The following is a 13,055-nucleotide window of genomic DNA, read 5'->3' as shown; positions in this document are numbered from 1 at the left end:
CTGCTTGATTAACCACCTGATGAAGGAGTGATGCTCCAAAAGCTAGTGCTTACAAATAAACCTGTTAGACTATAACCTGATGTTGTGATTTTTAACTCTGTCCACCCCAATCCCACACTGACCTCTCCAAATCATGGGTTTTAATAGTTTAAATTGGCATCCAATAGTTTGATATTATTGTACCTGTCACATCCAATCTTCAACTCTTTTAGTGCATTAGTTAATTTGCAGCTTCGCTTTTAAATGTTTACTAGAATTTGGATAGCATTATTCATTCCCCAGGTGCAATGTCAATATCTATTAATCTGTATCAGTGGGTAATCAACAATACATGATAGAATGTCATCATGTACCAATGGTTAGTGCCTTACCTAAAGCACTGACCAACCTATAATTACTTTGCACATTCTGCTTGCTAATCTCCAAAGATGCAGGTTAAGCTGAAGATCAGAGTTGTAGTTGCGTTCATCAACAACATTGCTGAGATGAAGAGTGATACTGATGTAGTTAAAAGACTGCTACTGTTAGCCATGGTCAACATTACACTGTACGCAGTGCCTGAAGTTCTTGTGTATGACTGTTGATGGTATAAAGACTATATCTTTTTATTTTTCTGTATTTTTGATTGTGGAAACTGAAACGTAGATGAGGAAAGTGAATGCACTAAGTTTTGTGGATGACGCACCAATGTTCTGTATGGATCTTAGTAAGGTCTTTGCCAAGGTCCCGCACGGCAGGCTGATTATGAAGATTAGGGCGCATGGGACCCAGGGAGAACGAGCAAATTGGATTCAAAATTGGCTCGATGGTAGGAAGCAATGAGTGATGCTTGTTTCTCAGACTGGAAACCTGTAACTGCTGGTGTGCTACAGGGATCACTGCTGGGACCTTTTGTTATTTACATAAATGATCTTGATGTGAATGTAGAAAGCATGATTAGTAAGTTTGCGGGTGATACGAAACTAGGCGACATCGTTGATAGCGAGGAAGGTTATCAAAACTTTCAGAGGGATCTTGATCAGATAGGCAAGTAGGCTGAGGATTGGCAAATGCAGTTTAACACAGATGTGTGAGATGTCGCACTTTGGAAATTCAAACCAACGTAGGACTTACACAGTAAATAGTAAGGTCCTAAGGAGTGTTGTGGAACAGAGGAACCAAGGATTACAAGTACATAGTTCTTTGAAAGTGGCCTCACAGGTAGACAGGGTGGTAAAGGCATTTAGCATGCTGGCCTTCATCAGTCGAAGCATTGAGTACAGGAGTCGGGATGTTATGTTACAGTTTAGTAAAGCCGAGCCTGAAGTATTGTATACAGTTTTGGTTACCTTGTTGTAGGAAAGACCTAGTTAAATTGGAAAGAGTGCAAAGAAGATTTACGAGGATGTTGCCAGGACTAGTAGGCCTGAGTTATAGGGAGAGGTTGGTCAAGATAGGACTTTATTCCTTGGAATGTAGGAGAGTAAGGGATGGCTTTATTGAGGTTTATGAAATCACTATGGGCATAGATAGGAGGAAAGCATATAGTCTTTTTCCCAGGTATGGGGAATTGAAAACTAGAGGGCATAGGTTTAAGGAGAGAGGGGAAAGATTTAAGAAGGACCTTAGGGGCAACCTTTTCCCACACAGAATGGTGCATGTGCTGTACTGTTCTATGTTCTATATATGGAACGGACTGCCAGAGAAAGTAGGGCCAGGTATAATAGCAACATTTTAAAAAACATTTGGACAGGTACATGGTTGGGAAGGGTTTTGTGGGATATAGACTAAATGCAGGCAATTGAAACTAGCTGAGTGGGCAACATGGACCAGTTTCCATGCTGTATTAAAAATAATTTTAGAAAATGGGTGATAGGTAAGGGTTGAGGATGACACAGTTTGCAGGGGTGTACAGACAGGTAAAAACATGGCAGATGGAACATAATGTGAGGTTATGGACTTTACAAGAAGAATAGAGAAGCTGATTATTATTTAAATAGGGAAAGACTAGAAACGTATAGCATAGCGAGATTTGGATTTTGTGTACATAAATCACAAAAAATCTGGTGTACAGATTCAGTTGGTATTTGGGAAGGCAAGTGGAATGTGGGCCTTTATTTTGAAGAGAATGGAATATAAGCTTGTGAGGTCTTGCAAAAACTACATAAGGCTGGAATGCTGTGAACAATTTTGTGCCTCTTCTTGGAAGCACTCCAGGGAAAGATCCGTAGGCTTTGGTATGGAGGGACTATCTTATGAGGTGAGCTTGTGTAGGTTGGGCCTGGACTCACTGGAGTTTAAGAGAATGAGAGTTGACCTTATTGAAACATACAGGTTTTTTTAGGGGATTTAACAGGGTAGATGTGGAAAAGTTGTTTCCCCTTGTGGAAGAGTCTGGGTTGAGAGGGCATCATCTCAAGAGTAAGAGGCCATCCAATTAAAACAGATATAAAGAAATTACTGTTCACAGGGCAATGATTCTGTGGAATATTTGCCTAGAAGGCTGTAGAGGTTGGATGATTGAAAATAATCAAGGCCGTGAGTTTTTAATTATCAAGGGAATCAGGGTTTATGAGGAAAAGACAGGAAAGTGAGTTGAGGAATTTCAGATTAGCCATGATCTCATTGAATGGCAGAACAGATGCAGTGAGCTTAGTCACCTACTTCTGCTCCGATAGCTTATGGGGAAAGGACTGATTTAGAAATCAAGGCTTGTATAAGGGATTGCTTTAAAAACAAGTTACCACCACATATTGCAAATTGCTGTTTTTGCTTGTTGGTTCAATTAACAGGATAAGATTGGTTCCAGACAAACTCGAATCAGGGCTATGTGCACAGTGGAATTCAGCTGGCAACAAGTAATCAATTGATCTGTGGAATGGTAGCCAGTTGTTGATAACAAAGGCTTTCTACCGACCAAAAACTCTGTCTCCCATATAGTTAGACAGCTCAAGAATGGGAGCAGTATTGTCTGGAAGGTTTCCGACCTCAAGTGGTGGGGTTGGTATCCTTTCTTCCTCAGTAAAAACACCTAAAGCTTTACGAAAGCCAGTTTGTTCTCTCTCCAATTGCTTTAAGCTGTGGCTCTTAACCAATGAATCAGAGACCTTTATAGTTTGTGAACCAGCTACTCCTGCAAAGAACTGAAATCACCTGAAGAAGAGCGAGATGGTTGAACAATAATACTGACAAGCGAAAGGATAATCTTTGAGTCGGGTGAACAGGGGACATTGAACTGCCTTCCTGGTTTTTCCCTCCACCCATAACAGCAATTTTTTTTTGTGTATATCTACGTGTTTGTTGAAGAGTTCATAAGGGGTTAGAGTTTTAACCAATCATTTATGTTGACAGTTCTTGTTTCCCTGTAATTAGGATCTATTTATTTGTAATAAATTTTGTCAAGTACAGAAATCTGGTCTGTGCTTTCTGCCAACCTCAGTCTAAAAAGGCAGGTAAGTCAGGGAATTTTGTGTGCTTTGGTAAGATCTTCAAGGTTTGTGATGATCCTGGGAGTAGTGGGAGTTTGATTTTCAGCACAAGACATTCAGTTTATTTGCAAATCACCCAGCCTTCCCTCATACAGAAACACTCGAACCACACTTTGTCCCGTGCCTCAGAGCTAGGTTAAAGACAACAGCTATGGTCAGTCATGCTTAAATAAAATGTTAACAAGAAATGTACAGTGTGGCACTGAGCTATGGTATACTCATTCCGTAAATTCTGGGTGAACACCGAGTTTTTCCACCGATCGGGTGTGGTATTGGTTGCTTTTCCCAATTTGTTGCTATGCTCTTAGCTTCACGAGCACAATATTTATACAGGTCTTGCAAAATATTTGACATTCTGTGCAAATGATTTGAGTTGTGAGCTTCTGTCGAAATAAACGTTCAAATTTTGAGCTAATATATTTTCTATTCAAGAGATAGTTGTTTAAAATCCATTATTTTTGTTTATGTTTCAGGTGTTTGATTTGCGCCAGTGTCACCGCCAAATGCAACAACAGGCTGCGACTGCTCAGGCTGCAGCCGCTGCTCAAGCAGCAGCTGTTGCTGGAAATATCCCTGGACCAGGTTCAGTAGGAGGTATCGCTCCAGCTATTAGTAAGTCACCATGGCAGTGGCATTTACTATTTTGCATGATATGTAAAGCTGAGATATTTGCCTATCAAAGTTTATTCCTTGAATTCCCTAACTTTACTTTTCTTGATCCACATTCTCAGCATGACTAGAGCTCAACTGCTTTACTGTGTTGGTGTGGTGTGGTGTGGGTGGGGGGGGGGGGTGGGTAGGAGGAGAGGGGAGGTGCCATTTTTTTTTCTTGTTCACTTATTATTTAATCTGTATTGCTGTTTGGTATGGAACATGGTTGAAACAAGTATGGTTGAGGGTTTAAACTGTTTTCTTTCTCACTTAATGAAGTTCTTAGATGGTGCTTTGTATTTTAGTCTTGTTCTTCCACTTCTCTTGGCTCAAACATGGAAGACTTGCCATCACCAATCAGTCTCAAATAGTTTAAATCTCCTTTATTACACTCTGGTACCACCTTTTGCAATGCTGGATGGTTCCAGGTTGCACATGAAATTTTGGTGTCCTTTGCTTCTGGTGAGAACTGAGAGCCCAAGGTTGTGGGGGCCCTTTATCGATTCTTCTAGGGCCCCTGTGAGTGTCTATGGTTTTGTGGGTTTTTTTTCTCAGATACCCACCTTTTTGAGTTTTTCCTACCATGCAGATTAATTTTGTCTGATTACCTTGAACTTATCAATGTGTCCTGCTATAATTTCTTTAATAATGGTTTCAAATATTTTCCCTGCGATGCAGATTAAGCTAACTGCCTGCAATTTCTTGGTTTTTCTCTCCCTCATTTTTTCAGTAATAGAGTTACATTCGCTAACAGCCAGTCTAATAGGACAGATCTTGCATCAAGAGTATTTTGGAAAATTAAAACAATGCATTAACTATCTTACTAGCCACTTCTTTCAAGACCCCACACCATCAGGGTCAGGTACTTGTTAGATTGCAGCTCCAAAATTTACTTTTCTGATTTTTTTTGAGTTTCTCATTCTTTTCCATTTCCCAATTTATAGCTGTTTCTGGAGTGTTACTTGTATCTTTGGAGAATGATTAAAAAATACCTGTTTCAATTCATTTGCTGCCATCCTATTGTTCATATCAATTCTCTAGATTCACTTTTGATTGGACTAGTGCTCACATTAGCAGTTTTATTTTAAAATCCTATTCTCAACTTTTATATTTCCAGGTTGCTTTTTTGTTATCATAGTTTAATTGATTTGTTTAGACAGAAATCAGTTCAGCCAGAGAGAAATGGACTTTAAAAGTAGAGGTACTGTTAGTTTAGCAGTCTCCAAAACAGTTAAAGCAGAAGGGAAATTCCTGAAAAGAAAAAAAGCCAGAAGCAGAAGTCTTTTGAGGTATCAGAGGGAGGGACATCAGCTAGGAAGGCATGTTAAATTGTAAGTGAGCGGAATGGCCTACTTCTATATATTATGGTTTGCAAAATTTTAAGGGTCTTAGAGACATTAACTAAAGAAAATTGCTTGACATGAATGCTCAAACCTTATTGAAAAAGAAATTGACCACAGCTGTACCGGAACTGAAAACTTACAAGTGGATATTGATGACACTTCACTCACATTTGAGTATCTGTCAAACTCCAACTAGTTCTTGGATAATGTCTTTTTGTCTTTTGTGTATAATAAACTCTGTTATAGACAATAGACAGTGGGTGCAGGAGTAGCCTGCACACATCTATCCACATTAAAATGCATCTGCCATGCATCCGTCCACTCACCTAACCTGTCCGGGTCACCCTGTATTCTCCTAACATCCTCCTCACATTTCACCCTGCCACCCAGCTTTGTGTTATCAGCAAATTTGCTAAATTACTTTTAATACCTTCATCAACGTCATTAATGTATATTGTAAAAAGCTGCGGTCCCAGCACTGATCCATGCGACACACCATTGGTCACCGCCTGCCATTCTGAAAGGGAGCCGTTTATCACTACTCTTTGTTTCCTGTCAGCCAACCAATTTTCAATCCATGTCAGTATTTTGCCCCTAATACCATGTGCCCTAATTTTGCTCACTAACCTCCTATGTGGGACTTTATCAAAGGCTTTCTGAAAGTCCAGGTATACTACACCCACAGGATCTCCCTTGTCCATCTTCAGAGTTACATCCTCAAAAAAATTCTAGAAGATTAGTCAAGCATGATTTCCCCTTCATAAATCCATGCTGACTCTGATCTGTCCTGTTACTGCTATCCAGATATGTCGTAATTTCGTCCTTTATAATTGACTCCAGCATTTTTCCTACCACTGAGGTCAGACTAACTGGTCTATAATTCTGTTTTCTCTCTCCCTCCTTTCTTAAAAAGCGGGACAACATTAGCCACCCTCCAATCCGCAGGAACTGATCCTGAATCTATAGAACATTGGAAAATGATCACCAATGCATCCACGATTTCTAGAGCCACCTCCTTCAGTACCCTGGGATGCAGACCATTGGGTCCTGGGGAATTATCAACCTTCAGACCTAACAGTCTCTCCAACACCAATTCCTGGCAAATATAAATTCCCTTCAGTTCAGGTCCTTCAGCCACTATTACATCTGGGAGATTGCTCGTGTCTTCCCCAGTGAAGACTGATCTAAAGTACCAATTCAACTCTTCTGCCATTTCTTTGTTCCCTGTAATAAATTCACCCGTTTCTGTCTTCAGGGGCCCTTTTGTTATACATTGGCAGCCTCTTGTGAATACTGTGGTAAACAAGATGTTTTAATCTGCAATCTGACTTGTCTCTTATAACTATTAGCTGAGTTCAGACAGAAGGGACAATTAAGAGATTTCATTGAGGATTTCTGGTTGGAGCAGAAGGGGAGAAACTGTTTGTTTTGGATCGGGTGTGCGTTGGGGGGGAAGCTACAGGAAAATGGTAGAACCAGGTAGGAATATTATTCTTCTGACAGTGACATGATTAGCTAAATGACCTACTTTACTGCTGTAACCATTCTAATTTTGGACAGAAAAACACATTTTCTTGAGATCTTGCCCAACTTCATTCAAATTCTGTGTTTTTATTCCCAACAATCTTAATCGCAAAGAATTAAATTTTGAGAAGCAATTGCATTAATTTTTGTTTCATTTTCAGGTTTGTCTGCTGCAGCAGGAATAGGAGTTGATGACCTGCGTCGTCTTTGTATTCTCAGGATGAGTTTTGTTAAAGGCTGGGGGCCTGACTATCCAAGGCAAAGCATCAAAGAAACCCCATGCTGGATTGAAATTCACCTACATCGTGCCCTTCAGCTGCTGGATGAAGTACTTCATACCATGCCGATTGCAGAACCACAGCCCCTGGACTGAGTTCTTCTGCAACAACCATTGTCTTATTTTGGTGGGGTGGGGAGAAGACTAGAATTCAACGTTGTTAATAAACTGATGTATTTTACCATTGTTCAGCATATTCTTTGAGAACAAAAACTTTTTTGGTAGATATGGAGAAAAAAAAGCAAGCAGCAAAACTACTGTTTATTTCCTCTTTTCAAAAAAAACTCAGTATTCAAGCTTGTGTCTTTGTTTCTCACTTTGATACTCCACAGTATGATTCACAGCCTGTATTACATAATCCAGACTGTGTTAGTTACCAATGATGGTTATCCTACATTCAAATGCTGTGAAATTGCTTAATTTGGTGCTGTGCAAAGCTATTTAGGTGATTAGCTTAGCCACCTTTCTCCAAGCCCAAAGCTGAACTGAAGGGCTGGGTTAAAATGTGGGCAGTGTGAGGGTATTGTTGTTTTAAGTTCTAATCGAGTTGCTCGTAATGCATTGAAAACCTTAATAACTAATACCTCCATGCCAGAAAAAGCAAAACTAGGTGGGGGAGAGGACTTATTTTGATTTAGAAAACAACTGTTTTCTGGTTTACATTTTTGAAATTTCCAGAGCAGTCAAAAACAGGTTGTAAAAAAGATGGATGGCAACCTCATTTTGAAAAATATACATGCATTACAGCTACGTGGCCTCTCTTTAGCCACACTTTACAGATCCAGGCTTTCTTTATTTGAAAGAACACCTGTATTTGCACTTTATTCAAATACTTTCTTTTATAGTGCATCCTTAAGGTAGATCTCCTGTACAGAGGGATGTTTGTATTGTACAGTTTGTTTATCACCTTCAATAATGTACTTTGCTTCATTTTTCTTTAAATTTCTTTTTTGCATGTGGGTCTGGCCATTGTTTACTAACATTGGCTGCTTTGGCCAAAGTTTTCAAATTATGCACAGCTTATGACCAGAGACGGGAGGTTTAAGAAATGCTTGTTTCTGATCTGGAAGAAAAATTTTAAAAAGCCGTATATTTTTTTACAGAAATCCAGGTCTTATTCATAACACTAAAAGCGTGGAACACTTTCTTGTGCTATTCTAGTGCATTTAATGCTGAAACATCTGTTCATTTCTCTTGGTGTCATTTCTTTCACCCCCTCTCCAAAATAAAACAGTTCCATTTTTAGTATGTTAGGGATGATAAAGAAAAGGGGTTTTTGTCATCATGTTTCCTGTAAGGAATGCATTTTTTTGGCATTAGATTACTACATTTTGTTAAGATCAACACCAATGTTTTGTAGCCAGATCAAATTTTATCTTACCCTGTGTGTTTTTAACACATTCTTAACTGTAGAAATGGTAGATTGAGTTTTTTAAAAGACCGCCTGCATTGTACTACTTAGTTTATTTAATATATTGAGTACCAAAATGCTTCTTATCTGAAATTATTTCCACTATTATTACCAGCAGTGTTACAGAGTGCAAATATCTAAGTACATGGAGCCTAAATTTGAATGGTTAAAAATCTGTAATTGTACCGTTAAATCTTTTCACAGTACAGGTGGACATTATACAATAGTTTCATATGCTTGCCATTATTTGCTGAAATCTGAGTTGGACAAGTGAGAAGACGCACCAAAACTGTGTGCCTTTGAACATTTCAGGTTATTGAAATCCTAGTGACAACTTTTGAGTATTCATTTAGGAGCACTATGTATTTGCTGCTGTTCAACGTATCTGCTGATTGGTTTCTGTGAAATGTATTAATATCCCAATTCTTGTTGAAACCAAATGTAAATCAAATTGCATCTTTTATGACACATGCTTGTAATTTTTACAGGAGTTAAAAATGCAGATCAGGAGTTACCAATTTTGATTTTCTTTAAAAAAAGTCAGAATAACGAAACCAATGACTATGCCTTTGAAGTACTTGTCTGCCAGATGGAAAGTCTGTCAAGTTGGAAGTTTAGCAATCTAGGAATGTAGTGAATCATAACAGCAGTACAGATTTTCTTTCTTGCATACCCCTCTTCATGTATTTGAATCTGGATCAACTTCTGCTTTCTGGTTACTAGCTATTGTTGCAAATGACATGCTATTGTAAAGTTTTTAAGGTGATTTGCTAAGGTGGCGGGGAGAGGCAGGGAAATTGCTGATAAACTTGTTTTTAGCTCTCCCTTTTGATGTGTGTATGTGTGCACATTTTGCAAATCTTTATACTATGCTTCGGCACCATTTGTAGAGACTACTAGGATCGAAGTATTATTAGGATAGTTAAAAACAAAAAGTATATGACAAAAATCTGAAATGCCTATCTAGGAATAGTAAAGACAGCCCTTTTTCTTACAGTAGAGTTGCATTGGGTATGCTATTTATTAAAACTAACATACAAAAGATTATGCGCTGACTTTGCAGGGGTTAGGTTAAAATAATGAGTGCCTGTCTCATGCGATTAAGAAATACTTTTATTTGAATTGGGAGATAAAAATACTGATTCATGAAAACTTGTATTATGCATTGTGGATGTTTTGAGCGTTATAATTTTCTTAATCTAAGTTAAAAGCATCCAACTTGAAAATCTGATTTAAAAATAAACTTCCACTTTTCCCTATCATCATCCATCTCTGTTTTTACTTCAATCGTGTCAGACTTTTGGGTCCTTATTTAGTTCTCTCCAAATAAAATTACAGACAGAAAATAGGCATGGAAAACTGATCTTTTAAATCCAAACAATGGAAAAAAATATAGCATCTGCAGTATAATCCTTTGGAAATGAAAGATTGATTTGAGCAGGAGGACTATGAGCTGACAGAATTTTATTTAAAGATCAAAGGGGAAATATGCAAAAATAGTCACCGCATGTAGATGTGAAAAATATTGTCTGTTTTAATAAGTTAGATGCTATCCAAACAAAGACCAATACGTTATATAAATTTATGGTATTGAAGTAGCACGATGTTAACATGAGATACTTTGTAAGTCAGACATTTTGACATCTGTGGTTTTTAGTCCTTGTTGGATTGATGATGGGAATGGCATTGACGGTGTGCGGCAGCAATGGAAATCTGTCTGGAGTAGAACACTTGACAAAATGTCACCAGTTGTTCTGAATGGAGCAAGTAATGTATGCATTTTATCTTTTAAGCAACTAGTATAAATAAAATGTTCGCAAAGTATACTATTTCCTCCTTTATTTTATGGTCTAGCCTATCTCTTTTAAAAAGTATTGAAGTATCTGAAGTCAGTAATTCTGTTTAAGCTGAAACATTATAAAACTTTCTCATATGATGTGGCTGATGCAATTATGTTCTTCAGGTGAAGACTGCAATAAACGCTTTGCAGCTGCATCATAACTCTTGATGTACTTGATTTGTTTTGACTGCATTCATAGATCAAAGCTGCAAGTATCCTGAAATGCTGCTGCATTTTTACTAGCTTAAATGTACACAAAATGCATAAACAGTTCGTTAGTATGCAGATTCTGTATACTCCAACTGAAAGTGATAAAGGCAATTATTCAGGTAGTTTGTAGTGAAATATTTTAAGTGAGTAGCAAATACAGGAGGCCCTTGTTCCAATATGCTTTGGAATTGGTGCAGAAAGCTCTCAGTAATTGGACTGTCATTCTTAATAGGGATTAAAGCAAGGTTCAGCAGATGGGGAAAAAAAATTGCCATTTTAAAATATTCAGCAGTGGCAATTTATATTTCAGTGCCTCAGTAATATGAAATATGAACATGTACATGCTTCATTTCATGAGTTAGTATCTCTACTGAGAAAGGGGGTTGACTAAAGGCTAGATGCATACTTCAGGCCATGCTTATACATTTACTCATGATCAGTTGTAGAATATTATACAGGAACGATTGTAAATTGAGTCCTTCTGCTCAATGGAGAATCGAATGGGAGACATTGAGATGGGGGTGTATCATTCGGCACAACTGGAAGATGGGAGGATATTTGGAGCATAAATGCTGAAAATAACCAGGTGTGCTAAAAGACATATTTCTGTGCTGCAATTACTCTGCAAGGGAAACTGGTTAGATGGATCTAGCATCTTTTGTGTTTTACGTTCAAATGAATCATTTGTTCTTCTGGCACTAGCCATAGAAATAGTGGCTAAAGAGCAGATCACAACCTAGTAACCCCCCAATCTAACTCCTCACTTGCCTGAATGAATGGAGTGCTGTCGCAGCTGCAGCCATTTAGCACCATCCAGGACAAAACAGCCTGCTTCCACAAATAGCCACTAATTCTACTGACTTTAAGTAGCAGCCGTATGCACCATCTACAAGATGCATTGCAGAAATTCATCAAAGTTTCGTAGATAGCATCTTACAGACCCACAGCCACTGACATCTAAAGGATAACGGCATCAGATACATGAGAAAACCTCCACCTGAAAGTTGCCCTTCAGGCATCTCAATTCTAACTTGGAAAGAAAGTAAACATTCCTTTAGTGTCACTGGGTCAAAATGTTGAATTCCCTCCCTAACAGCATTGTGCATGGCCCCGCACCAAAATAGATCGCTACTTTGCGAGAAGGCAGTTAGTGTTGGGCAATGAGTATGTGTCCACGAACCCTAAATTAATTTTTAAAAACTCCGTAACCCCGCAGAAAGTTCATAGATAGAAGTCTGGACTAATCGCAGCCTTATATTGTGATATCCTTGGACATAGAAATAGGTGATTCAATGTGAATCATAGCTGAACATTTACCTCAAGCTATTCCTGTGTTGTCCCTTCATATTATGAATGTCTAGAAATCTATTCATTTCTATTTTGAACACATTTGATGACGTTGCCTCCACAGGATAAAGAATTCCGAACAGCACCTATCCTCTGAAGAAATTACTCAGCTTGTTCCTAAATGACTTGTCTCTTATTCTGTATCACCTTTTGCAGACTTCTCCTATGAAAACCTCCCTTCTACATTTGTCCTGGGATCAAGGGAATACAGAAGGTTACTGAAGAAGGAAATCAGGAGGGGGAAAAGGGGGCACAAGCTAACCTTGGCTGAGAAGATTAGGGTGAATCCAGATAAATGTTTTAGTTATTAATTTTACTTCGAGTATAGGGCCCCTCAAGGACCAAGGTGGACATGTATGTGTAGAACTGAAGGAGATGGGTGAAGTTCTCAATGAATATTTCTCCTCTGTGTTTACCATGGAGAAAGACATGAAGACTTGAGAACTTGGGTAAGTTAGTGGTGATATCTTGGGAGTCCATATCACAGTAGAGGTAGTGTTGGATATATTATAATGTATGAAGGTGGATAAATCTTCTGGTATATTCAAGAACACTAAGAGACTCGAGAAGAAATTGCAGGGCCCTGGCTGATATTTTTGCATCATCATTAGCCAGGAGTGTGGTCCTGGAAGACTAGACGATAGCGAATGTTGTGCTATTATTCAAGAAGGGCTGCAAAGAAAAATCTGGGAACTGTAAAACCAGTAAGCTTAACATCTGTGGTAGGTAAGTTACTTGAGAAGGTTCTGAGGGATAAGATATACATGCACTTGGAAAGACAGGGTTTGTTTAGGAATAGTCAGCTTGGCTTTGTGAGTGGGAGATAATGCCTCCAAATTTGTTAGAATTCTTTGAAGAAGTGACCAGGAGGGTTGACTAGGTCAGGGTGATAGACATCTATATGGCATTCAGTTAAGGCCTTTGATAAGGTTCCACATGGGAAGCTGCTCTGGAAGGTTAGATCGCATGGAATCCAGGGTGAGCT

The 13,055-nt window shown here is 38.6% G+C and overlaps 1 protein-coding gene across 2 annotated transcripts in view; it reads left to right on the top strand.

The window, feature by feature from the left end:
* The window catches only part of LOC140479879 (mothers against decapentaplegic homolog 4), a 118,862-nt gene extending 108,365 nt beyond the window's left edge, over positions 1–10,497 (top strand). For both annotated transcript variants that reach the window (XM_072574237.1, XM_072574230.1), the window contains 2 exons: positions 3,941–4,079; positions 7,147–10,497. In XM_072574237.1, the coding sequence (XP_072430338.1) occupies positions 3,941–4,079; positions 7,147–7,358 (351 nt within the window). In that variant the 3' untranslated portion in view covers positions 7,359–10,497. The remainder of the gene's footprint in view (positions 1–3,940; positions 4,080–7,146) is intronic.
* The last annotated feature ends 2,558 nt before the right edge of the window (positions 10,498–13,055 follow it).

Source organism: Chiloscyllium punctatum, chromosome 1, assembly GCF_047496795.1.
Source record: "Chiloscyllium punctatum isolate Juve2018m chromosome 1, sChiPun1.3, whole genome shotgun sequence".
Taxonomy (NCBI): Eukaryota; Metazoa; Chordata; class Chondrichthyes; order Orectolobiformes; family Hemiscylliidae; genus Chiloscyllium; species Chiloscyllium punctatum.
The sequence above is the reverse complement of the archived record's forward strand: the minus strand, read 5'-3'. Positions and strand labels throughout refer to the sequence as shown.